General features: G+C 41.6%; 1 protein-coding gene across 1 annotated transcript in view; it reads right to left on the reverse strand.

Moving 5' to 3' along the window:
- Positions 1-26,689, reverse strand: part of SCN8A (sodium voltage-gated channel alpha subunit 8) — a 75,589-nt gene extending 48,900 nt beyond the window's left edge. The window contains exons 1-7 of the mRNA XM_081083772.1: positions 26,474-26,689; positions 25,376-25,439; positions 24,927-25,068; positions 23,464-23,670; positions 22,316-22,609; positions 12,765-13,127; positions 1,396-1,528 (exon numbers count right to left, since the gene is read on the reverse strand). Coding sequence (XP_080939898.1) covers positions 1,396-1,528; positions 12,765-13,127; positions 22,316-22,609; positions 23,464-23,670; positions 24,927-25,068; positions 25,376-25,439; positions 26,474-26,639 — 1,369 coding nt within the window. The 5' untranslated portion in view covers positions 26,640-26,689. The remainder of the gene's footprint in view (positions 1-1,395; positions 1,529-12,764; positions 13,128-22,315; positions 22,610-23,463; positions 23,671-24,926; positions 25,069-25,375; positions 25,440-26,473) is intronic.
- Positions 26,690-26,920: the final 231 nt, after the last annotated feature.

Genomic DNA, 26,920 nt, shown 5'->3' on the forward strand with positions numbered 1-26,920 from the left:
AACAACCAAATAAATGAATAAACAAAACAGAAACAAACTCAAAGGTACCTAAAACGAACTGATGGTTGCTGGATGGGACTGGGGTTGGGGCACTGAGTGAAAACAGGTGAAGGGATTAAGAAGTACAAAATGCCAGTTATAAGAACAGTCATGGGGATGTAGGTACAGCATAGGGCAGCCGTGGGCAAACTACGGCCCGCGGGCCGAATCCGGCCCATTTGAAATGAATAAAACTAAAAAAAAAAAAGACCGTACCCTTTTATGTCATGATGTTTACTTTGAATTTATATTAGTTCACACAAACACTCCATCCATGCTTTTGTTCCGGCCCTCCGGTCCAGTTTAAGAACCCATTGTGGCCCTCGAGTCAAAAAGTTTGCCCACCCCTGGCATAGGGACTATAGTCAATAAACTGAAATAACTAAGTGTGGTGTCAGACGGGTACTGGACTTATCGGGTGATCACTCTGTAAGTCATGTAATGTCTGATCGCTATGTAGAATACTGAAACTAATATTGTATGCCAACTGTAACTGGGAAAAAAAGCTGGATCTATAATGGGACAAGTCAACTAAATCAACACGAATCAAATGAAGAAGATTCATACAGAATCAATCAGAACCTGTGAGAGAAAACTTCGCCACTGAATCGACTTCTAAAAAAAGCAAGAGGAGCCTGGGATGCAGACCCCGATTGGATGGAAAGCTAGCACTTGCTGGGGACGGTGGGAACTGGAGCTCTCTCAGGTGCTCCTGAGCATGCCCACTGCGTCATGGAGGAGCCACCTAATGCCGAGGTCGGGCACTGACAGCAACGTCACTGCAGGCATGCTACAATTCAACAGCGGCTGCTCTGTCGGTGGCACAGTGCTGGAGAAGAGGGGTTTCAGCGCATCTACTCACACATCAAATGTATTTAAGGCTACATGAGAGTGCTTGAAGAGAGGCAGAATTAGGCGCAATCGAAATGCATAGCACATTCATCCTTAAGGGAAAACCCTTAAGCGTTGTAAGTAGCTGAAAAGGAAAAGAAGAAGGTATGTTTTGGGGTGATGGGATTCCATCATCCCTTATCTTCACAGTTCTTCAGTCTATATTCCTTTATGCCTTACATCACCCCACTGGCTCCTCATGATGACAATTACAGAGACTTCTTCAGATCTTCTAGCTCACACTTACGTCACTCTTTCATGCTTATTATCTCTCTGTGCACAACGCTGGCAGCAACTTTGAAGTCCTTATTGAATTCTCTGCATGCAGATTTGGGATGTTGGTTTCTAATGACCAGCACACTATTCCTAAAGCTTAGAGGCAATTTTTGCAAAACTCAGACCAAGGGACAAGCACACTACATATTTGTATCTCAGCAGCTTGGACTGACATCACAGGGCACATACCTTCTACTAGTGTATTTGTAACAACACTCAGTATACTGTTTATCCTGTCCTTCCGCCCATAGGAGGCCAGTTGCTCCATGGAAACTAAGAGAGATCCAGGACCTTTCTTCTTAATTTCCACTTCAGTTGTACCCTGAAAAAAAAAAAAAAGCAAATGGGGTGAGTAGTCTTATAAACATTCAGGCTGGGCCTTACCAGATCAATAATCCAGACTGTGAGCAGAAACATATGCTCTTCCTTAAATTTCTTACTTTAATCCTACAATCAATCCTATTGACCTCAAGAAGCAGAATGCTGTAACTTAGCCATGGACTATGCTTACTTCTACAGAGGACAAGACCAAGTCATTTAAGGTTGTACAAATCTACAATGAACCCGAGTCTGGCTGGGACCCAAATACCTCATCTGCTTAATTCCAAACATAGAATAGAAAGACCAGGTCCCCTGGGGCAATGCCATCAGAAGCAGACCCTGAATTTTCCTGGCCTTGTCTCATATCCGCAGCATTTGACTAGAACTGGACCACACCATAGAATAAGTCAAATTCACCTCCATTTGAAATTTCATTAAGGGCCATGTCCCTAATCACACTGAGAGTTACAAGCACTGTTCCCTCCATGTGTAGGAGCACCATCACTCTAGAAACTGTTGCTTCCAAATGCCAAATCTGGGCCTAACTGAATGTTAACAAGTTCTACCCCAAATCTCCTCCGAGCCACGGTAAAGAAGCATGGTAAGGTTTAGCTAGTTTAATTAAATATTTTGCACTATATGGGTTGATCTTGTCTTTTAAAAATTTTATTTTATGAGTTAACCTGCATGGTTCAAATCCCCAACGAAATAAAAAGTGCAGAAAGTACCATCAAATTGTTATACAAAATATTTTTACATGCTCCACAGTGGTCAATATACCACTGGCTCCTCATGATGTCAATTAGATTACAGTAGATGGTTTCTTCGTACTCCTTGCTTGTGTTCTTTGTGCCAACCTGAATATTCTACATCAAATCAGGCTCAATGGCATGGCTTAAAACCTAGCTTTCTAGTAACCATGTTGTCCACTTTTACACGTTATCCACCTAAAGTCGGCTGTCCCTTCCCTGGTGAGGATCACAGGGCAGAGAAAGTCACCATCACCGAAGGCCAAGGAAGAGACATGTTTGTATGAAGCTAGAGAAGTATCTGTCTGACCCATACCAGAGTGATCCTACCAGTTTTAAAAAGAAAATAATTATCTCTGGAGAGGTACATCAGAAAGCCTTTCTGTTCTTATATGTTCAGATTTTAAGAACCATACAGAAGAAAATTTCTGGCAGATTATAATTTATCTCATCACAATGTTTCATCAAATTTTCGCTGATTCAGACATCTGGTTTACCTTACAGGTTTGTTTGGCAGAGCTGCAGAAGAAATAGAAAGGAAAAAGCACTGTTTTCTTGGCAATTCCTGCCTCATTATTTACAAACATCTGTATAGGTAAGAATGACTAGTTAACTCCTGCCTCAGGTCATATGAGGTATATTTCCTTGAGAAGCCACTTTTGGTTAAAATTCCCAGCCTGATATTCACAACATCTATTAAATCAGAGAAACTACTACATTTTAAAAAGGACAATCGTCTAAAAACAAACAAAGAAAGACCCCATTCAATGCACACTCTTATTTCTGGCATTTATTGAGTCTAGATTTTTATTGAATTGCCCTTCTGAAAAATTGTAGTATGTGGTAGATAATCTTCTTAATACTGATCCCTAAGATATGGTATGATCTAATAGACCAGCTAATACTTCAAGGAAGGATGAAATTGCATTTAATGTAGCTCTGGTACTAATTATATCTTAATATTTTCTGGTCTTGCTGGATACAACAAGATATAAATTCTTCAGGCTTTAATCCCAATAATATTAAAAACAAAATTAATGAAAATGCTGTCTAAGAATGATCATTTCATGATTTTTAAAAAATTACAAAAAATATAAATACCAAGAAATAAATCTAGAAAAGATATACAAACCCCCCACTACAAACTATTCAACTTTGCTGAGAGAAATTTGAGAAGAGTTAAATAAGTGAAGAAATATACTCATAGATTGGAATACTCAATATAATTAAGATGCTCATTCTTCCCAAATTGATCTCTAGATTCAGTGCAATCAGTATCAAAATTCTCCACTTTTTTGAAGAAATTAACAAGATGATTCTAAAATATATAAAAACATACAAAGGACCTAGAATAGGAAAATCTTTTGAAATATTATCTAGAATAGCAAAAGTATCTCTTAAAAGATTACTTAATAATATTTTAAAATATTTTTTATTTGGAGAGCTTACACTGTCTCATTTCAAGAGTAATAAAGTTACAATAATTAAGACAAATGTAGTATTGGTATAAGCATAGATAAATAGATCAAGGGAATAGGAATAGGAAACAGAAATAGACCCACACCTACTACATTAAGTGATTTCGACCAAGGAGTCAAATCAACTCAATGGAGATAGGAAAGTCTTTTTAACAAATGGTACTAAAAAACTGGATATCCACCCAGGTCCACTCCTATGTAGTTCCACACACAAAAATTAATTTGAGCTGAATCAGAGACCTGAATGTAAAACTCAGAACTATAAAGCCTATAGAAGGAAAATATCTTCACAAGCTTAGGGATTGGCAAAGATTTCTCAGGCAGATGCAAAAATATCATAAAAGGGGAAAAACTGATATTTTGGACTTCATCAAAATTAAAAATCTATATAAATGATAAAGGATTTATATCCATAGCATATAAAAAGCTAATAAATCAATAATAAAAAGAACAGCTCAGTTAAAATGGGCAAAATATTTGAATAAGCAATTAACAAAAGAAGATATAAGAAGCCAATAAGCACATGAAAAAAATGCTCATCATCATGGAAATTAAAAAGACAATAAGATCGTATTTTATTGTCTAAAGATGCTAAGATGCTAAAATCAAAGATTAACACAACCACATATTGGCTAGGATGTGGAGCAACTGGAACTCTAATACACTGTTAATCCTATATAATAAAAGGATAAAAAAAAATAATGACATAGACAAAGTTTACAAAAGAAAAAAAAAAAAAGGAAAAGATAATGCCTTCTTGCCCCAAAAGAAAGAAAATGTGCACCTTCTATTTTTACCAAAAATATACATACATACATACATACATACCCCCCCCCCCACACACGTATGTATCAAGATACAATTTATCTCCTATTATATTGAAAATTAATACTACCCTGTGATTCTGAGAATGCTGGAATTGGGAGAATACATCCTTTTTTAGAGCAATCTTGTAACTACAGCAAATTCATTAAAAGAATGTCAGCTCTACCCTGGCCAGTGTGGGTCAGTGGGTTGGAGCATCATCCCTTGCACTGAAATGTTGTAGATTCAATTCCTGGTCTGGGTACATGTGGAGGCAACTGATAGATGTTTCTCTCTCTTTCTCTCTCCCCCTTCCACTCTCTCTGAATCAATTAAAAACATGTTCTTGGGTGAGGATTAAGAAATAAAATCAGTTTTATGAACCATCAAAAAAAAAAAGGATAATATGCAAATTGACTCTAACAGCAGAATGACTGTCACTATGACACACACTGACCACCAGGGGGGAGACACTCAATGCAGGAGCTTCCCCTTGGTGGTCAGTGCACTCCCACAGGGGGAGCTCTGCTCAGCCACAAGCCAGGCTGATGGCTGCCAGCATAGCGGTGGTGGTGGGAGCCTCTCCCGCCTCCTCAGCAGAGCTAAGGATGTCCGACTGCAGCTTAGGCCTGCTCCCTGCTGGCAAGTGGACATCCCCCGAGGGCTCCCGGGCTGCCAGAGGGATGTCTGATTGCCAGCTTAGGCCCGATCCCCTGGGGAGTGGGCCTAAGTCAGCAGGTAGACATCCCCCGAGGGGTCCCAGACTGCGAGAGGGCACAGGCTGGGCTGAGGAACCCCCCGAGTGCACAAATTTTTGTGCACCAAGCCTCTAGTAGAAGTATAAAAGAATGATGTAACTATTTGAGAGTCCTTTGGCAGTTTCTCATGAAGTTAAACATACATTTACCATATGACCCAAAAATTTCACTGTGAGTTGAAATCTACCCAATATAAATGAAAATACTTATCTACAAAAAGAATTATACAAGAATGCTCTTGGCAAGCTTATTCATGCTACTGAAAACTGGGAATACAAGGAAGCCCATCAATAGGAAAATGGACAAATTATGATCTATTTATACAATGAAATACCACTCATCAATAACAAGGAGTGAACTACTGATACACAAAACAACATGAATGTATCTCTAAAACATCTTTTTGAGTGAAAGAAGCCAAATAAAAGTTTCATATTGTAGAGTCCACAAGAATGAAAGAAAACTAATCTATGGTGACACAAGACAGAAGCAGTTGTCTGGAAGGGGGAGGGGCCAGGTTAGAAAGGAGTATGAGGGTACTTTCTGGGAGAATTTGGAGGTAAGGAGGCTTAGGGATAATCCTCAACTGGTCAGAGCCCATTCTCTACCTCGGTTTTACCCACAACTCTGGTAACTCTTGGGTGAGGGTTACCCATCGTACTAATGCCGTACTGATTACAGAGGAGCATATGGAATGCAGAGTGTGTAAATATGTATAAAATGTATCTGTATTTTGGAAATAAACGAAGATCAACTAAACAAGAAAAACGCAGGTTATGTATGCTGTCTGACATAGTGAGGGAGTCAGCCAACAACGTGTGTTTTAGCAAACTCAAAAGCAGGCAAAGGAATCGGAAAGCGTCATAGTGGGAGACAGAAGGCTTCAGGTACGCCCTGATTAAAGCCTGTTGGCCTGGGGCAGCTGAAGCAGGCTGACTAGAAGCTGCGCTTTGTTAGGGGTGCACATTTGGCTTCCTTTGGTTGGTCCTACGTTGGAACAGGGACAAAAATTAGGGCAGTTGTCAGTTCTTAATCAAGTCATGGACATTTGGGGCTGATTGTTGTAGAAGTTATTGCTTAGCTCCCTGGATTGTCACTAGATATGGAAATTGGGCTTCTTATAAGTTTGAGTTAAAGCAGGCTGGCTTCCTGGGCTGTTTATTGTGGATAGGAGGTTAGTGTTGGGCAAGCTGTGGGTGAAAGTTCTATTTTATACTATGATCGGGTCATTTCGGTTTGTATATGCAAACTCTCAGTATTCATCAATCAGACTGATTAGTGGAGAGATAGAGAGCAAACATATCCACCACTGTTAACTGCTTATGACGATATAAGTTAAAGCTGCCTACAAAGAACATTACATAAAAGTGCTAAGCGGAAGGGGGGGGGGCGTGGATAAGAGAGAATTTGGAGAAAAATACATTTTACTACTAAGAAAATCTAATCTGTTAAAATCAGGAAACAAAGAATACCAAGATGGGCGGGTAGTTCCTGCAACTCCCTCCTCCCTAGGTGAGGTTTTCAAAATTGGGGCTGCAAGTCCAGGTACTTGGATATTGTTTCTTTCTTTTCAGTTTAAAAAAATTTGAGACAAAATGCACATAGCATGAAATTCAACATTTTAACCACTTTAAAGAGTACAATTCAGTGGCTTTTACAATGCTGTACAATCATCACTATAATCTGATTCCAGAACGTTCCCAAAGAGAAACGGTGCCTGTTAGCAGACAATCCCAATCCCCACCTCTACCGGGCCCCCTGCAAGCAATAGTCTGCTTTCTGTCTCTAGGGATTTGCCTCTTTAAACATTTCATATGAATGGGATCATAGGACACGTGGCCTCTTGTGCCTGGCTTCTTCCAGTTAGCATAATGTTCTTCAAGGTCCATCCGTGCTGTAGCACATATCAATTCTTCATTCCTTTTTATGGCTGAGTCATATCCCATTGTAGAAACGTATCACATTTTGTTTATCCATCCATCAGTTGGTGGGCACTTGGGTTGTTTCTACTCTTTGGCTATTACGAATAATAATTTTATAAATAGCCAAAACCGGTTTGGCTCAGTGGATAGAGCGTCGGCCTGTGGACTGAAAGGTCCCAGGTTCGATTCCGGTCAAGGGCATGTACCTGGGTTGTGGGCACATTCCCAGTGGGAGATGTGCAGGAGGCAGCTGATCGATGTTTCTCTCTCATCAATGTTTCTGACTCTCTATCTCTTTCCCTTCCTCTCTGTAGAAAATCAATAAAAAATATGTTTAAAAAAATAATTTTATAAATATTTATGTGTAAGTTTTTGTGTAAACACCTGTTTTCAATTTTCCTGGGGATATCTCTAGGAGTAGAAATGCTGGGTCATATGGTAACTCTATGGTTACATTTTTATTTTTATTTTATTAACTGCCAAACTACATTCTGAAGTGGCGGCACCATTTTACATTCCCACCCACAACATGGGCTATTGTTTCTCGGGTCAGACTACAGCCAATGGAAGGGAAGAAAACCTGCAGCAGACACCCTCCTACGTAAGGAAGCATCTTCCCAGCCACCTTCCACCCAGAATCTGCTCGGGATTCCGTGAGGTCAACCTCTGCTTTTGGTCCAGCTGCCTGATTCTCTCACCGAGGATGAGACCCGAGGACCAGAGGGAAGATCACACGCACTTTCCCAACCTCTTCCCTATCCTTTCGGCTTTGTGTTTGGCAAATGGAGGTGTACAGATATGTTTTCTTTACTTTGTTTCATTGTTGGGGAAGGAGGAGGATGAATGACTTTTTGAAAAAGCCAGGAGCCTCTCCTTTTGGAAAATTCAGCTTCTAAGGAGCCTTGGTGCAAAACTATCAGCAACAGAGGGAGAAATTGAGAACCTTACTTTTGTTCTTTGAAATTTAAACCCAGTATATATTTGTTCCATTTCTCTTAACCCAAATGCAAAGTTTATTAGAACATCTAGCCACTGACTTCCAACCTCCTAAACTGTAGCTGTCCTCAAAGAGATATTCTGCAACTTCTGCAGGTAGCAGATTCTGCCCAAGTTCTACAGCTCTGCCCAAGGAAGCTAACTTGCTATTGATTCTAAATTGCTTTCACATGGGAATGCATAATGGGCATCTAACTTCCAGTCCAGTCACCTTTCTTGGAGCTAATATTTAGAGCATTTTAGAAGTGGCCTTGGAACCTAGCCATTTATCTCTGTTCAAGTCTTTCTTGAACTTTTGTAGTGTTTTGCTTTAAAATAACTGTACAATTATTTCTCCTTCTCAGAGAAAGTTTCTTTAGAATCTCAGAAGGAACCCCATCCTCTCCAAGGCAGGCAATTCAGCAGAAACCCCACTGTCTACTTTTTAGGGCTAAAACGTCCAACAAATTATAGGGAGAGAAATAGAAACTGGATACGAAGAACCTGAATACCAAGAATGGATCCAATAATATGCTTCACATTTTATATGCCATTACATTTCACGTTCATAATAGTCGTATAATAAAGTCCCTTTTATCTTTTTCTTACAGGCATGGAAATAGGCTTAGTGAGGTTAATTTTTTAGGATCACACAAGTCAATAAAAAACTTGGGCTTCAGAGTCAGTATAGTATAACGGTTCATGGTTAACACTCCGCAGTGAGATTCAAATCCTAGCTCTACTGCTCACTGTGCAGCCAGTACGTTCTAAGCCTGGTTTCCTCCTCGGTGAAATGCAGACAACTAGGGTACCTGTCTCACAGGGCGGGGGCTATGCACACGAAATGAGATGTTTGTACACCTGCAAGCTAATGTGTCGTAACTTCTGAATTATGTTTGATTTTGGATTGTCAGTGGCATTTGCCTTCTTAGAAGAGCTATGATTCTCACCTACTTTTCCATCTCAGAGATGAAGACATGGGAAAAATCCCCTTATCCTCTGTTTCACAAAAAACCAAAGTAGAAATTCCTAAACTATAAAAAAAAAAATCACCACTCAATCACAAGTGAATACTTAATGAAGATGTGACATAGTTTTTGATGACACTCTGACGATATGATGGCTGGATGTCTTTTTTTAAAAGGAAGATATTTCTTAATTTGATTCTGAAGAAAAAAGCACAGATGTGGCGTAGCCTAAACATTAATATTGTGTGAGCCTGCTTGTAAACCATCAGCGCTACTATATCGAACCACAAAGCATTTGTATAGAACTGGAGGCACTCTAATGGTTCAGGTGAAGACAAGTTCATCTGTGGCTGTAGACACATCCAAAATGTTTTGAGAGTAAGAATCGCTACATCCTAGCCCAAACAGGTATTAATGGCCCATCTGGCCTGTTCTGCATATGACATTATTAATGTATTGTGTCCTAAGATAAATGATTGTTTTTCCCCCAAGGAGCTAATATTTAATCAGTCAGAAAGTTCTCTTTGGCATCAGAAAGACCTTGGTTCGAGTTCCATTTCCAAAACTCACTCAATCTCTGAGTCTCATCTGTTAATAGGATAAAACACCTACCGAATAAGGTGGTTATAAGAATTAAACGAGATCATGCGTATGAAGTGCTTAGCAGAGTGTAGTAAGATCTCAGTATATGGTAGCTATAAATACAATGCCCGCCATAGAAAACTGGAAAGAACAGAAAAGTATAAGAAAGACAAAAAACAGTACTTTCCCCTTCCAAAGGCAACGACTGTTAATTTTAGTCATTTTTTTTCTATACGCAGTTTGTCTTCATACAGATCTAACTCACAAATGATATGCATTCTGTTTTTGTTTTGTCTTTTGGCCTGTTAATGTAACTCAGATATTTAGTCACACCATTAACAATTAGGAAGTTATTTATGGCTTCTAACAAAATAGTTTTTCCTAATTATGAAGCCCTCGGGCATGATAGACTCCTCCCTACCTCATCTTCCGGCCACTTGGGGATCTGACTGCTTTGTCTGGGGAATCCTAAGTCTGTCACCATCATCACCTGGGACCACTGCAGAGAATCTCCTAAGTGCTCACAGGGTGCTGAGTGGGCAGGCTCCTCATCCCCCGAAGGCACCGCTCTGTCGTTTACAATGCAAGGAGGTGCAGAGAGCCTCACTTTCCACAGCCATCTGCCCAACTGCCTCTCCAGTTTTTCTCCCACACAGTCCAACAGAAGCTGCTAATCAAACCAAACCAAAAACAAACCCCCAAACCTGCTCATCTGCCGTAAGCTGAATCCCAAACTCCCTCTTGGGCACCTTTTCTCATACCTTCTCTACAAAGAAAAAACGAGATGTATTACTGAGCTTAAATATTTTTAAGAACTGCCAGGATATTAATATTTAATTTGGTTCTCAGCATCTGAATTGCCCCAACTTTACTGCCCATGCTGACACCCCTCATCCTTTTTGATATCATTGCTTGTTTTTTTCAGAGAATATAATTATCTATTTAATTGTAGAGCCCCAAATTGACCTCTAGACATAGAATTAGTGAAAATCAAACACAAATTAAATTTAAAGTAAAGATGATAATCTATAACAGTTATTTTGACCAACTATCTGGTTTGGAAGGGATTGTGTAACCACTGTTTGTTATTATTGTTGTCCCTTTTATTGCTGATTTTCTTCTTTTTTTTTGGTTAATCCCCACACGAGGATATTTTTCCATTGACTTTTAAAGAGAGTGAAAGGTGGGGGAGAGGTAGAGAGAGGGAAACATCGATATGAGAGAGACACATCAATTGGTTGCCTCCCACACAGGGCCAGAGATTGAGCCTGCAACAAAGGCATGTGCCCTAGACTGGAATTGAACCTGGGACCCTTCTGTCCGCAGGCTGACACTCTATTCACTGAGCCAAACCAGCTAGAGCAATTATTGCTGGTTTTCCATAAACAGTTTTCCAGAAGAGCAATGGCTATGTGACTATGCAGAGAAGACATTAAAATGAACTGAGAAACAACAGATTGGGGTTTCTGAAAGGTCTAAGATTCTGGCTCTATCAGTGATGAGCTGTGTGACCTCAAGGAGCACACATTCTCTGAGTCTGCTTCCCCACCTAAAAAAAAGGAATAATAGTCTATCTCCATTTTGTCAGCCTTACGGAATTTTTATTCAGAACAAATTAAATTATACATGTAAAAGTAATTTGAAGCTTGTAAAGAGGTATACAAATGTAAGGGGGAAAGTATTTTGCTTTTAAGTAAAACGGCAGGGAAAGAAAAGATGATTTCAAATACACCCTGATTGCCTTTTGAATCTCTATACAGCCAACAACTGCTAAAAACAGGTCATTCTGAATAATTCCAACCTCGATTGTCCAGTTTTCCTCCCCACATGCATCATGCTACTTAAAGGATTGGCTATCTTCATGCTGTGTTAGAGGAAACGGAAGTGTTAGAACAAAACAGACTGACATGCTATCTCAGGGAACTTATACAGCTAAGGAGGGACTGAGGAAAGTTAAGGAATTAGAGACAGGAAGGATTAGGGTCATAGAGGCTATAAGAATTTAAAACTAGAAAAAAAGGTATAAACAGCTTAGAATTTAAAGAAATGTTAAGAGACGGTTTTCCCAAAGAGGAGAGCCATTATCCAAACCCCTAGACAAGAGATTTTGTGAAGCTATTATATTCAACTCCTCCAGAGCCTGACATTTGATTACATTTAAAATTAATCTTTTGCTTCCCTTTTCCTTCCTCCCCCGTACGCCATGTGTTCCTGCCCCAACCTTCTATTTCCCGCTCCGTTGCTTTATTTCCATTTCAATCCCTTCGGTGTCTAGGTCCAGTTCTGCAGTGTTTTCCTTAACCCCTCCTCGCCTTTCTCTCCCTGGTGTACATCTCCCACCTCAGCATCGTGTATGCACGCTCCTCTTTGGGAAAATCACCTCTCATTCTTGCAGCAGAGCCTTAGAACATGATTCAAAACTATACTGCTTTTTAAAACGGAAAGATAAGAGCTTTAAAGTCCAAGCTGTTTTCCTAGGAGGAGCGAGGACGTGGCCGGGAGAAGCAATGGTAGTTCTAAACCTGCTCAGCCTTGGTCATTGGCGGTGGCACGATGCTTCTCATTCCGTCTGGGCAGGGTCCGCTGGCCAGAGGCATTCAGTCACAGCGGGGGGGAGGCGGGGGGGGGGCGGGGGGACGGACAGACAGGCAGATAGAGACTTCCAAAGATGGAGAGAAGGAAAAGGAGGCAGAGTAAAAGAAGGAGTTAATGGAGGAAGAGGAATCATCAGAAACAAGGAAAGATGGGGAAATGGAGCAAATAATAAAGTAAAAGGGACAGGGAGAGTAAAGGGGGCGGGTAGGACTGAAGAGAGAAATAGAAGCAAACAGGAGAGAAATGGCGGGGGGGTGGGGGGTAGAAACAAGAGTGTGGGGCAGAGGGTGGGGAGACCAGGAAGGCGCAGAGCAGGGCAGGAAGGGAGCGGCGGCGGCCATGCCTAGCCTCGTCTATACGGGTGCTTCCTTACACTGTCATCGGTAGCTGCCTTATCTATTTTCACCTCTGGCAGGAGCCGCCCGCCGATGTGGGCGCCGGGGCCGCCGATGAGGGACACCACGCCGTTGCAGTCCACCGTGCTGTTGCGCTTCACGCTGCGCCGCAGGCTGGGGAAGATGCGCGAGGAGCGGCTGCCCTGGCTGTAGCCGCTGTAGCCGCTGTAGCTGCTGCGCCGCTCGCGCGCGCGGATCGGGATGAAGAGCGAGTCGCGGCGGCCCTCGCTCTCCTCCACGGTGCTGTGCTCGTCGTCCGCAAACTCGTTCTCCGAGCCCGGGTCCCGGAACCGCCCGGGGCCCCTGAAGCTGAAGATGCTGCTCTTGCTGTTGTGGCGGGAGAGGAAGGGGGAGCCCGGGATGCTGAGCAGTGACTGTGGGCAGAAAGAGAGAGGTTGGCAGGTCGGAGACAGGAGGCTGACCCCCAGAGCCTGAGCAAAGGCTGCTAAGTCCCCCCCCCCCCCCCCCATCCTCGCATTCCTGCGGTCAGAGCACAAGGGTTTGCAGAGACCACTCGGGAGGTTAAATTTCTGCTGCTGCGCACTCCCCATGACTACTCACTTCTGGCCCCTCGGCCTTGCGGTCTACCTGGCTTTAAACCGGTTCACCGCTGAACACTCCACTCATTGTTCACTCAGCGGAAACCACGCGTCCACCGCACGCTCTCCGCAGCCAAAGCCCTGGGAAACATGTCTGTGGTGCCTTTCCCTTCCTCAAGCGAGGCTCATGCCACACTCGGCAGGAAGAAAGAATGCCAAAGTGGGCATCACCGGCCAGTCCTTCAAGGAGAACATGCCTGGAGGTCAGGTGCTCTGCCAACAGTGATCTTCAAGCATTTTTGTTCAACTGGACATTATTTATGTTCCCTTCCACGTTACTTTAAACTCAACATAAATTTTTTCACCAAAAGTTTCCATATTTGTAAGTTATGTAGTTCTCAGCACTGACATTTTAAAATAAAGCTCTTCTATACCACTTAGAAATTTTCCCTCATTTCTTTTTCCTTCTACACATATTTCCTTTCTACATTCCCTAGAGAATTTTATGCTAATGTACATTTTAAACTTTGTTTTTTACTGATCACCTTTAAATACTTTTCTGCAGAAAATTATAAACTATATTTAAAAATTTTTTAATTTCCCCATGACCATGAGTCTCTGAGAAATTAAAAAACCCTCCTAGATCGAGTTATTCATCTATTAACAAAAGTTGACCAAGATACATAAATATAGACTTTATAAGTAATTACTAAGCTTTAAAAATTTTATAAAGATGTATCTCTTAAAGAGATGGGTGAGATTTTTTTCAATTGGTGTTTTTGGTGTGTAAATATTTGTAGATAGTATTACTTATTATTAGAATGAAACATGGCTCAACATCAACTCCCTTCCCCCCCTTTTAAAACTTGATTTTTAAGTGCTGAGAAATCTTATTAACAAACAGTATCTTAGAACGGAAGAATTTTGTTATAGTAATGTTACTCACTTCTTTGAACTCTTGTCAAATTATATGCCCTCACATTTTAAGGATTTATTGGTAGCAATTAAATTAGTTCCTCTCAATTTTTTTAAAAGCAAAGACTTAAAACCACCCAACTTGCCTAAGGATTTACTACCTAATTATTAGAATTACTCTATTTCTTGATTTCTGTGAATACCAAAAAGGCTTTATTTATTATTTCTAATAATTATACGGGTTACTCTTAAAGGGTTTATTCCTTTACTTAAAGGAACCTTATTTAACCCAACAGAAAAGATTAGAATAACCCAAATATTGTTAATTTATATATATCAATGCCAACATTAATTTTTTAATAAGGTGATTTACCTTATCACATCCTTTTAAAACATTTTCATCAAAACCTCAAAGCAAATCAAAAAACAAAAAACACACAACAAAAAACAAAGCAAAACAAAAAAACCTCAAAGCGATAGATTTGGCTCATTTAATTTATGAAAATGTCTATGCCCTCACTGCCAAAGCAACTGGCCAAATCAGACTTATTTTCATAGGAGAAAGTATGACCTAATTTTTTAAAATGAGTTTATTAATATGTATCCCAGTGGTAACCACCTGGCTCCTGAACTTAAAACATCCCAATACCCTGGACTATAAGTCTGTTTCACTCTTAACAGAAGTGTGTCAGAAATAAATTCAGAAAGCCTTACGATGGATTTACATTTCCTGGGTTAAAGAAAACTTTGTAGATACTAATATTCTCAATTGTCCCTTTGTTTGGCACCTCAAAGATTTTTATACCTTAGGGTAATGCACTACATAATAATTGGATGACAGAGAGGTATGTCTTTCTTTTGTAAAGTCGGGAGGAGGTGAACTGTGAAAGGGGTAAGGGAAAAGGAGAAATGGTGTGATTTTGGACCACAGGGCTAACCTGGGGCATAGGAATAAGTTAAAGATCTGGGCCCTGACCGTGTGTCCAAGTGGTTACAGCATCGTCATGCTCACCAAAAGGCATGTAGCTGGGCTTCGGGTTTGCTCCCCGGCCTTGGTTAGGGTGTGTGCAGGAGGCAACCAATCCATGTCTCTCTTCTCTCTCAGCTCCTCCCCCCCTCCCCCCAATGCAAAAAATATCCTCAGGTGAGGATTAATAAAAATAAAAAAAAAGATCTGGGAATCAGGTTCCTTAAAACTGTGCTGGGAAAACCTTCAAATGTCCAACAGGATGCACCTCCAGTTTGAGGACTGCTGCTCTAAGAGAAAGAAACGTAACAACTGACTTTGGATAATCCTTCCTGTTACACTCTGAGATACTTAGTTTGCCCAATTATGACTTGAAGGAATTTTCAAAATAATTTTTAGCTATATGAGATTTTTGCCTTAGAGTTCAGGCCTTAACCTTTTTGTAAATGATCCCTCCGTGGAAGTTCTTTGTGGGCCTCTACAATACTGCATGTGCTATGTGTTAAATAAACCTTTTACAATCATACTGTTGGTGATAACCCTGGAAGGGCCGTAGGGATCCTCTTTAACATTCCCACCCAGATGTTTTTGTTCCCTAGAACTCCATTTCTAACTCTAGATTCAAAGCGCTCCCAGTTCCAGTTTCTCCCTATAATGCATGGGGAAGCCCCCGCAGGTGTATTTTCTTCGGATATTTCTAGTTCTATCATTCTCTCTTCTCTCATTTGCATTTCCCTTGGTATGCAGTCTTTTCCTGCCTTGGGTCGAAGCAACTCACAAATCTCTGAGACAATAAATGAATTTGATCACTGCGGGAGGGGGGGGGGGTGCACATCAAGAAAACCACTAACCATCGATTAGTTGACATAAATGTCACTGCTAAATACATACGACATGCTGCACATAGGCCTTTGAAAAGAGAATGCAGGTATGCAACGTCTCTGACCCCTTTCCTGATTACTCTGATTTGTTTTGCTCTTTTGCCCCAACCCTGCACCACAGAGGAGAAGCTGCATTGGTTAGATTCTAGAATGTTCACTAGGTCTCATTTATGAGTGGAAAGTGTCACTGTGTGTTAAAAGGGCACACACAGGGCTAGCTCTTAGACTTCCTTCCTCCATATCGTTGGGTTCGGAAAGGAATAAAGGCCTCCACCAACGCCCTGCTGGCCAGTCCTCTCCTCACATGTATGTTGGGCGTTCTCACTGATTCATTCCCCTGAACCAATTCTCAAAGTATGATCCACAGGCCAATGTTAGTGAGTGCCCTACTACTGGTGTGCAGCTAGACAAGTAGAAAAACAAAGAGAATCATTTAGAAACTCTTACAGCAAGTAGACGTCACAACATCCAAGACTGTGACCATTTTTCTAGAAATTCATTGTTATTTTATTTTACAACAGTATCAGTTCATGAAAACTTGGGAAAAACAGAAACTGGTTCTTCACCACAGACAGGTTGAGAAACACTTCCCTAAACAGTGTGGCTGGCCAGAAGACGGTGTCTTAAAATGTACCTATGATTTTGTTTTAATCTGGTAAGGTAAGGTGACAGACACAGAGACAACTGCCTTTGAAGGAGGAGTTTATTCCTTACAGTTTCTCAGAGAAGGGAGCATGGAGGGCCTCATGGGGAGGTTCTAGGATTAGTAAGGAGGCAGAAGGGGTGACGGAGGGGGGGGGGGGGAAGCATGGCCGAGTCTGCATTGTGGTTTACTCAGGAACAAATGGGTGAGGCAGAGTAGGTTGCTCAGAGTAACCTCTGAGCAAGTTTAGGATTGGACAGTTTAGGTAATTCCAGGCAGGCTCTGGGCTATAGGAGTGGTCCCAGGTGCCCAGTAGTTGGCCCTGGAGGGATTGGGGAAATATTGGTGTGTGAGTTAGACAAAAGGAAAAGATTGGGAAACAGGGGTTTTGCATATGAAAGGCACACTTCTAGGCAAGTAGCCTCTAGGAATTAAGCTAGCACTGGAAGGGGCAGTCCCTACCCTGCCAGCAAGGCTCCTAAAATGTCAGAGCATCCTAAAATACAGAGCACAAACATGATTAAGAGAGTGAGGTCCCATGATTGGGTGCCGAGGGGATAGGAAGTATCCTTGAGCTTCTGCCTACCTGCTCAGTTGAGTTTAACCTAGAACGCTGAGGTTCAGAGCATAAGCTTACATGTTAATAAACTGTGCCGTGGGCATATGTATCTGCCTTGAGGGCCTCCCCAGAGAGAACTACGGCCAGGTCAAGACAGGACACAGGTACTCCTGGACTCCTTTGCTAAATCTCATGGTCACCTCTAGCATCTAATTTATTTTCTCCATTTACCTTTCACGCTTTAACCTCACATACCTTGCCATTCAGGCACACTGCCCTTGGGTCTTTATTTTCTCCATTTCCACTCTCTGTTCAGCTGTGGAAACCCTCTTGGTTCTCCTCCACAAACTTCTTAATCTTCCCACAGCACTGAGCCCCTTTCAGAGTACTTACACTCTACTATTTACTACAGTTCTTTAAACACATGCTTTATCTCTCCTTTAAAAAAAATTTTTTTTAAATTGATTTCAGAGAGGAAGGGAGAGATCGAAATATCGATGAGAGAGAATCACTGATTGGCTGCCTCCTACACGCTCCCCACTGGGGACTGAGCCTGCAACCTGGGCATGTACCCTGACCAGGAATCACACCATGATCTCCTGGTTCATAAGTCAATGCTCAACCACTGAGTCACACCGGCCGGGCTTGGCAAGATCTTAATAGGTACGTCTGAAAGTAAGTTGTCCCATCTTGGTCAAGTACCTGAGTTCAAAATACCCCTTTATCAGCGTGGACCAGCATTTACCTACACCGCCATCTTGGTTCCCCTCCAATGTCAAAGTTCCACGAATTTTTTTGTTCTGAGAAAGTTACTTTTTACAAAAATATGTACAACTTGTATTAAACATATAATCAGTTTTATCATTATTATTTTAAAATAAATCAGTTAATATTTAAATTTTTAAAAATTATACTTTCTTCTAATATAATAAAAGCACATTTAAAAAAGTTCTTTAAGCCCTAACCAGTTTGGCTCAGTGGATAGAGCACCGGCCTGCAGACTGAAAGGTCCCAGGTTCAATTCCAGTGAAGGGCATGTGTCCTTGGTTGTGGACACATCCCCAGTGGGAGGTGTGCAGAAGGCAACTGATCGGTGTTTCTCTCTCATCGATGTTTCTAACTCTCTATCCCTCTCAGAAAGAGAGAACTGATGCAATACAATAATTAAAATACTTTGCAAAAATGGACTCAACCTAATATTTATAAACTGTCCTAAGCCCTAAAAACACAGCAGTAATTTTATAGGAAAATGGGTTGGGCAGATGTCTCAAGAGGGTGCCAAAGACCTGGCAGTGAAGGACACTGATATACACCTGAACTGTGCTTTGGGAAACTGAAGCCACATTCATTGTTAAGCCAAGAGGAGAGATGACCATGCATGCGTGGAGGTGAGTAAGGGGATGATTACAGACTGCAGTGCTTACGGACACAAGCTTTGCTCTGCAGTCAGAGGGACCTGGTTCAAATGCTGACACTAATATTTACTAGCTATATAACCTTAGACAAGTTAGCTAATCTCTAGCCCTCAGTTTCTTCAGCCATTCTTCCAGATAAAATCAGAGAAACTGCAGGAGGAGCCTAGGACAAAGACTACTACTACCTTGTGGGGCTTCCAAGCAAGTCTTGGCAGTCAGCCGTGGCCTGTAGAAATCGACAATTTTTCTCAGATGGGGAAATTAGAGGAAGTGAACATTTTCATGCAAAGCAGGACCTCTCAGAAGCCCAGATTTGTGCTTTGAGCTATGGAGCAATCAGTACAACTCTGTGCTAAAGTGTTTGGATTAATCAGAGACCATTCAGCAGCAAAGTGTTAACAGCTCTAACTAGCTCAGTGATGGTTTGCCAGTGAAAGGCGGGATTACAACAAAGCTGCAATCACACTTTTCCCCCAAAGAGGCTGCCCTAGGAGATAGGTGAGGTGAAGGTGAGACAGCTGGCGCCAGGCCATAAAGAAGTCCCAGATGGGGTTAAGTATCAGTTTTATAAAAGTCCTTCATTTAATTGTCCAACACATATCTGAATGCTAGCCATGTGCAAAGAAGCAAGTCTTGGCTTTAGGACTTTAAGAAGAGGATATGAACATAAGAAACTATTATATCACCGAGAGTAAAGAGGTATGTATAAAATAGAATGAATAGATGAAATAATTTCCAATTGGGTGTGGAATGGGGGAGGTCAGGAAATGTTTCTTGAGAAAGAATGTGAAGAATAAGTGTGATGCAGACATTCAGAGATGGAAAAATGGGGCATCTTAGGGTATATTTAGAGCGAAACAGAGGGTAGAAAACAAACACATGGGAGAAGCACCCAGTAGTTCACTCCGTTAAGAATAGGATGCTTAGTGACGAGAGACCGAAAAGGCAGAGTGTCCAGGAGAAGGGGTTGGGACTTTGTTAGTAAGCAGAGTAAATCTGGTTACAGGAATTCTCTCTCTCATTCTTATTAACTATTTTAAACTGTCAATATTTTCTTTAAACCCTACGCAACCTCTCATTCCCTTCAATAAGATTTTAAACTTTCTACATTATTGAAAACTAGAAACTGTCAGGTATTATCTTCCTCAGCTTCCTACTCCCTACCTAAAAACTTATCCACGCCCAACCTCCCCTATTCTCCCAATGTTTTGGGGAACAAGAAGCCCGTTTCCTATTGGAGACTACATCTTCCAAGACTGTGTTCTATTTTCTTTTCTGTTCTCCCTCATTTTCTACCTCCATCTCCCCTTCTTCTGGGCTTCCCTCCTCCCATATTACAAAAATGCTTATTTTCACCCATATTCTTTAAATAAGCACGAGTGAGAAGTCTATGCCCATTGTCTCCACTTCCCACTCAATATAACATCCATCCTTACCCTGTACTGAAACGTGTCTTTAAAGTTCTCAGTGCTTTAGATTGCCAAAATTCAACAAACATTTCCACTTCTGATCTCACGAAGCATCTCTGTTAAATTTTAATCCATCGGTCACTTCCCTACCTTCTCTAACCCTTGTGTTCTCTTGGCTTCACTGAACTCTTGGTTCTCTTAGCATCGCTAATGGCCACTCATTTATTTTCCTTCATGAGCTTCATCTCTGCTGCCCATGGACACCAGTGGTTGTGTCTTTGGCCCACTGTTCCGTCACTCGACACAATATTTTTGAGTAATTTCATTATTTCAATCACCACTCCTCAGCTTAGCGCCTCTTCAGTGAGCTATCATTTGATTGTATGTGTGCCTAAAAGACCACTCTATTTGGTTAACCAACAAATAATTCCACTGGGTATATCCAAACTGGAACATACTTTTCTTCAAATGCCCTTTCTTCTAACTGCTCCCTCACCAACACACACATACATCACCTGAAAATCTCTGCTGAACCTCTGGGTTGGGATAGATCTGTGTCCTCCAAAATAACCCAGCATATCTCAATTATGAAATATTGCCATCAATGTTATTATGTAAGTGACTTTTCAATGTGTTGGGCTGGTCCACTACACTGTAAGCTTCTAGGACAGGGATGGTATTTGAATCATCTTTTAACCTCTAGGATCTAGCATATCCTTGACACATGGCAGGCACTCCATGAGTAATGAGAGCTATGTTTCAGGAAGCCATCTGCTGACAGTATATAAAACACAAAGCAGAGGGAGGACCAGAGGGAACGAAACTGTGGTGGATAACTGTAGAAGAACAAAATTATACAAGTCTGAACTAAGATCAGATGAATAAGAAGGGAATGGACATGTGAGATTCTGTTATGATAAAATGAATAGGACTAGCAGAAGACTGAACTGGGAAGAGAGGGATGCAAAAAAGACACACAATGGCTCCAGCTGGGTGGCTCAGTTAGTTGGAGCGTCGTCCTGTACTCCAAAAAGATGGCACGTTCGATTCCCAGTCAGGGCACATACCTGGGTTTTGGGTTCAATCCCTAGTCAGGGTGCCTGTGGGAGTCAACGATCTCTGTCTCTGTCTCTGCTTCTGTCCCCTCCTCCCTTTCTCTCTCTCCATGATCAATAAGCATATCCTTGCCCTCGCTGGTTTGGCTCAGTGGATAGAGTGCTGGCCCATGGGCTGAAGGGTCCTGGATTCTATTCTGGTCAAGGGTACATGTCTCAGTTGCAGGTTCGATCCCTGCCTGGTCAGGGCATGTTCAGGAGGCAACCAATCGATGTGTCTCTCTCACATCAATATTTCTTTCTCTCTCTCTCTCTCTCTCTCTCTGTCTCTCTCTCTCTCTCTCTCTCTCTGTCTCTCCCCCCCCCCCTTTCCATTCTCTCTAAAAATCAATGGAAAAATATCCTCAGGTGAGGATTAACAAACAAACAAAAAAAAGCAACGAATCAAACCTGGGAAACAGGAAGACACTGGATACAATGCCATAACCAATAACTGTAATCTATTCTATACCTTACAAACTTTCCAGCATTTCTTTAAAATGGGAATTAAATGGCCTAAAAATTGGATTTTAGTGGCTGGTGTTCTTTGAAATAAAAAATATGTTATGTGATATTTACTGTAATGCTCAATAATTATCCATAAGTGCTCCCCCTGCTCTTTCTCTTCATTTTCCCCATTTACCAAAGTTTGGTAGAGTGGAGGTTTTTAACCTACCATGGGCTGATTTATCAGCGTGACACTATACATCTAGAATAATTACTAGAACTTGCCACATTCCAATAAGGCAACCTAAAGAGTTTCATCACATTTTTAAATCTACGGTTACATGCAATTCTTTAACAGGGGTGTTGGTGCTAAATGCGCATGTTCAGATGCTAAGAGGGGAGCAGTTCTGCCTGATGTTTTAGAACACGGGCTTGCTGAGGAGACACAGGCTTTCCGCCGCAGTACGCCTGCCAAAGGTCGTCACATCGTCCTAGGCTGCGTTCGAGCAGCAATGGTCCTAACATGCCAGTAGCTCTTCCTCCCAGAAGAGAACAACCGGGCGCATGGGGAGGCAGGCCCTAGGAGGCAGGGATGGGTCTGGAAAATGTAAAGCCAAAGAGGAATAAGAGAATGAAGTGAGATCAGGAAAACCAGAACTTCTTAGGCCGTCTGACCCAGCGCCAAGAGTTTACCTGATTCATGATGGAAAATTTCCTCCCGATCCTGTTGTCTGGCAGCCGAATGCCCTTCCTCCTCATACCATCTTCTGACTCGGACTTGAACACCTTCTCAGGATCCCCTTTCTCCTCTCCTTCAGAGAGTTCCTTCTGCTTCCTCTTCCTCCTCCGGTTCCGTCTTTCCTTCGCACTCTTGGAACTGAGCTTAGACATTTCTGACGAGCTCCTAGGGGAGCCTCCCTCTTCTTCACCTTCTTCCTCGATGGCATCTTCTGAGACAGTTCCTGCTGAAGTGGCCATCGCAGCAGCCTAGGAAAGGAGCCAGAGCCACAGGTCAGATCAGAAGCACTTACCTGGAGCCGCCAGAGCCAAGCAGCTAGTTGCTGGTTATTTCCTTTTCCTTAGACGGAAAAGGGTGAGAAAAGGAGGAAGGAGAACCAGCCAGTGAGGAGACTGTGGCCAGGGCCCGGCTCCGTCCGTTTTCCAGTTGAGTCTGCTTTGTGGCACACAGCAATGAGCAATCGGAGCAGAACCCCGTGGGGAGAACTTTGGGATTTATTCTCTTGAGTATCTCAGATAAGAATTTGGCTGCCTTCTTGGCATCAAGTAATCTTTTCTGGGCAACTCTGAAAATGCATGCTAAGAAACTATATCATACATATGGGCCCGACAACATAAAAATACACGTATATTTGGATAAGGATTAGAAAGTAAAGTGTTTGGGTGGTGGCATTATGAATTTGTTTTTCAAATTTTACTTTAGAATTTCATCTATATCTTAATTTTAATTACAATCAATACTTTTCTAAGACTACAGAAAATCTCTGAAGGCGATCCTAATATTCTCCGCAACAGGAAGGCTATGTTGACATGAAGCACTATCTAAACTTCTCTGGCCACTTATTTTTCCTCCACAGCCTCATGGCAGCTGAACACTGAACAGTTGAGAAATTCAACAAAAGATCATATTACCAAATAATTTGGACATTAAGACAAATGGCATAATTGCAACAACCATGAGCAGTTGTTAACTGTATTTTAATCAGATCAATAACTGCTATTTGTCAATGTGCCTAGAAGAGATCAATCGGAGTCGCAATCAGATGGGGCCTTAGTCACGGCGATCTGGCAGGCAGGACTGTGGCAAAGCATTGATCACTAACCTGTGCCTCTTCCTGTTGCTTCTTAAGTTGTTCCAACATTGCTTTGAATTCAGCCTCTTTCTGCTCTGCCTCCTCCAGTGTTGCCTGATTCTGCTCTTCATAAGCCATGGCTACCACAGCCAAGATCAAGTTCACCAAATAGAAAGAACCCACAAAGATGACCAAGACGAAGAAGATCATGTACGTTTTTCCAGCTGCTCGTAAAGTCTGCAAAGATAAAGACCATTTTCAGAGTCACTTGAATTGACTGAACCAGGCTGAAAACAGCCCGGGGCTAATGTTCCTCTGTAGGGGCACTGCTGCGTTTTGAACAGGACGGTCCTTCACTGAGTGGTACTCCTTCACATTGCAAAGCACTGTGGCAAAAGAAGCCCTCTTCCATTTCCAAAACCTCCTAATATAGTCCTTTCACAGCATTTTTTTTTAATAGAAAAAAATGCCCTGGGCTAAGAATTATATTTGACTTTGTCAGTTGGTTCTAAAACAAATATAAGAAAACAATACAAGCTTTAGCTCATTTACCTACGGACCCTTGAAGAGTGTTAACAGACAAATCCCATCTCTGGGATCAGGTCCAAGTCACAGGAAGTTCCCATTTTGAGTGACGTTCTTCCTTATCCTCTTGTAATAGGACGGGTTTTTAAAGAGGATATGACATAAAGCAGTGGTTCTCAACCTTCGGGCCCTTTAAATACAGTTCCTCATGTTGTGACCCAACCATAAAATTATTTTCGTTGCTACTTCATAACTGTAATGTTGCTACTGTTATGAATCGTAATGTAAATATCTGATATGCACGATGGTCTTAGGCGACCCCTTGAAAGGGTCATTCGACCGCCAAAGGGGTCGCGACCCACAGGTTGAGAACCACTGACCTAGACAAACTTCTCCATCAGAACCAGCAAAGTTAAATGACTTGCCCAGTCACCAACGCAGCCCAATAGAATGGTACTGACCTTTTTTTTTTTTAAACTGTCACGACCTGCTTGAACAAGTCCAAATATGTTACAAATCCCCAAAACATTGATCTATTTAGACTCCAAGGTCCTTGTGGATAGAAATCTTATCTTTACAATGTCTAGCACAGTGCCTTGCACAATGTGTTTAATTAATATTTCTTAAAAGGATGCCATAAACCCAAAAATCCAAAAGCAGCCATACTGCAGATGGTTTGGTGAAACAATAAGAAGTAGGAAGAGACAGCAGATTCTCAGGCCAGGCAAGAGGCTGTAAGCCTCCATGGCTATAAATGACTGAGCATTAAAGAAACAGGACAGGAGCCGAAAGAATTCACTTAATTTTATAGAACAGAGAAATAACATCCTAAGGTGACTGTATAATGTCTTCACTAAAGGTCTCTTAACATAGAATGTGCCCAACCCCAGATAGCCTCATGCAAACATTATCACACAAAAAAAGAAAAAAAAAAAAGAGGTAGCACTTGAGAAAGAGGTATTACTTACCAGTTGATATAAGTTTTCCCAATAGTCCTGGGTCATAAGGCGAAATAATGCCAAGAAGGCCCAGCTGAAAGTGTCAAAGCTTGTGTAACCATAGTTGGGATTCCTTCCTGCCTTCATACATTGGTAACCCTCTGGGCATTGCCTGAGGAAAGAAAGGGACGTTCAGGGCTTTCAACAGTCCTGTAAATTATCCTTATGACCTTGGAGATAATAAATAACTATCTATAGAACCAGGCCAACAAATGGGAATTTAAAAAAAGAAGAAGAAGAAGAAAAGAAAGAGGGAAGAAACAAAGTAGCCAGGTCAATTTTTAAAGAAAATACGTTAGCCCCAAAATGTTAGATCCAATTAGGGCCTACTACAGAGCACCAAGAAAAGTGAAAATATTGCCTGTTTCATCTGAAACATTATTTTAAGGGATGGGAGTAAAACTAGGTGAGCTACTTACCCAGCATCAGAACTGTTCCCACAGAGTAGAGGTTCTAGCATTCCAGGAACTGTGTAAAAATTTGCTAGAAGAGTTTGAAGAGGCAGGAAATGAATAAGGCAGATTTAAGGGAATGAGAGAATAAGGTTACACTGTCCCTCATTAGCCCCAGGAAAAAAAGTTATTGATTTTTAGCTCATATAAATATTTTCTGAGAGGCATGAAACCTGATAAGAATTCTTTCCCATAATTTTCCTATATGTATTTAAAAATTAAAAGTGCTACCATAAAGCCCTTAATGCAATGTTCTTTTCCCAGACATCTGACTTCCACTCGTACTTCAAATCTACATGCCAGGTCCAGTAGTTAACTCAAAGGGGTTTAAGAAGGTTTTCTAAGCTGGAATATGTTTATATAACTTTATCCTCTATCCTTGTATCTTCTCTTAACCACAGGTAAACTAGAAATCCTCACTGATCACCAGTTAACATGTCCTATATTAAACGGAAGGCATGACTCCTTTAATTTTATGTGTCCCAAAAATCCCCTTTGCAACATTTCTTTTGGCTACTTAACTGCCTTTATTTCCTCAAGAGTGACTAATAGTGACAGTGTTAACTTTTCCCCATCATTTCATAGCAGCACTATTACACCAAATGTTCCTTAAAGTGCTTTGATTCCTGAAATGAAATTATTAAAATTCCTTAACAAATGATGCCTTAGAAATTACCTGACTCCACCAGATCAATTAATGATGTCTTGAAGAATTAAGAATGCTTAAGAGGTATATTCTAAACCAAATGTTTAAATATCTCAGGCAACCCAATTAGGGAAAAAAGAATTTTTATCTACTGAGCCTGATTTTCAAAGCAAAAGGTTAGGAGTACATGTGACAAAGCTACAAAGTCTCATTTTTGGTTTTAAAGGGAGAGAAGTGGGGTGGGAGAGCTTCCGAACACAACCCCACCTCCAGGGAAGGACATGATCCACAAAGCTACCTCCGGCACCGGCATTCCTTTCTGGCCCCAGCTACCTTTGTGAAAGCCCAGTGGTGGCTTCTAGCCGTGGAACCTAGAGATACATTTTCCTTTCTCCTCTTGCAGAGAAGGGGCCACCTACTTTTATTGTTGATATACTCGTCCCAGTCGAAGCCTCGGGTGCCGTTCTCGAGGTAGCTGTCATTGAAGTTTATGGGCCACACCACACACTTGTTCCGCAGGTTGCCCATGAACAGCTGCAGGCCGATCAAGGCGAAAACACTCAGGCAGAACACTGTCAGGATCATCACATCTGACAGCTTCTTCACGGACTGAATCAGGGCGCCCACAATGGTCTTCAGGCCTGAGGAGACAGAACCCCCAGAATCAGAGTCACCCCACAGCCCTCCCCACCTCCCCCAGCCTCCTTCTGAGCTACTGGCTCCCACTCCTCCCCACAGCACCACCCTTGAAACCAGGCCACTTCATCTTTCATATCATGAGATTAACAATGGGTCAGCAATATCATCACTTTTTCCAGAAGTATCCATTTTCAAGCCACTAACTTTTAAAAAGAACAAAAAAAGGT

Source organism: Myotis nattereri (genome assembly GCF_964212035.1).
Source record: "Myotis nattereri genome assembly, chromosome: 2".
Classification (NCBI taxonomy): domain Eukaryota; kingdom Metazoa; phylum Chordata; class Mammalia; order Chiroptera; family Vespertilionidae; genus Myotis; species Myotis nattereri.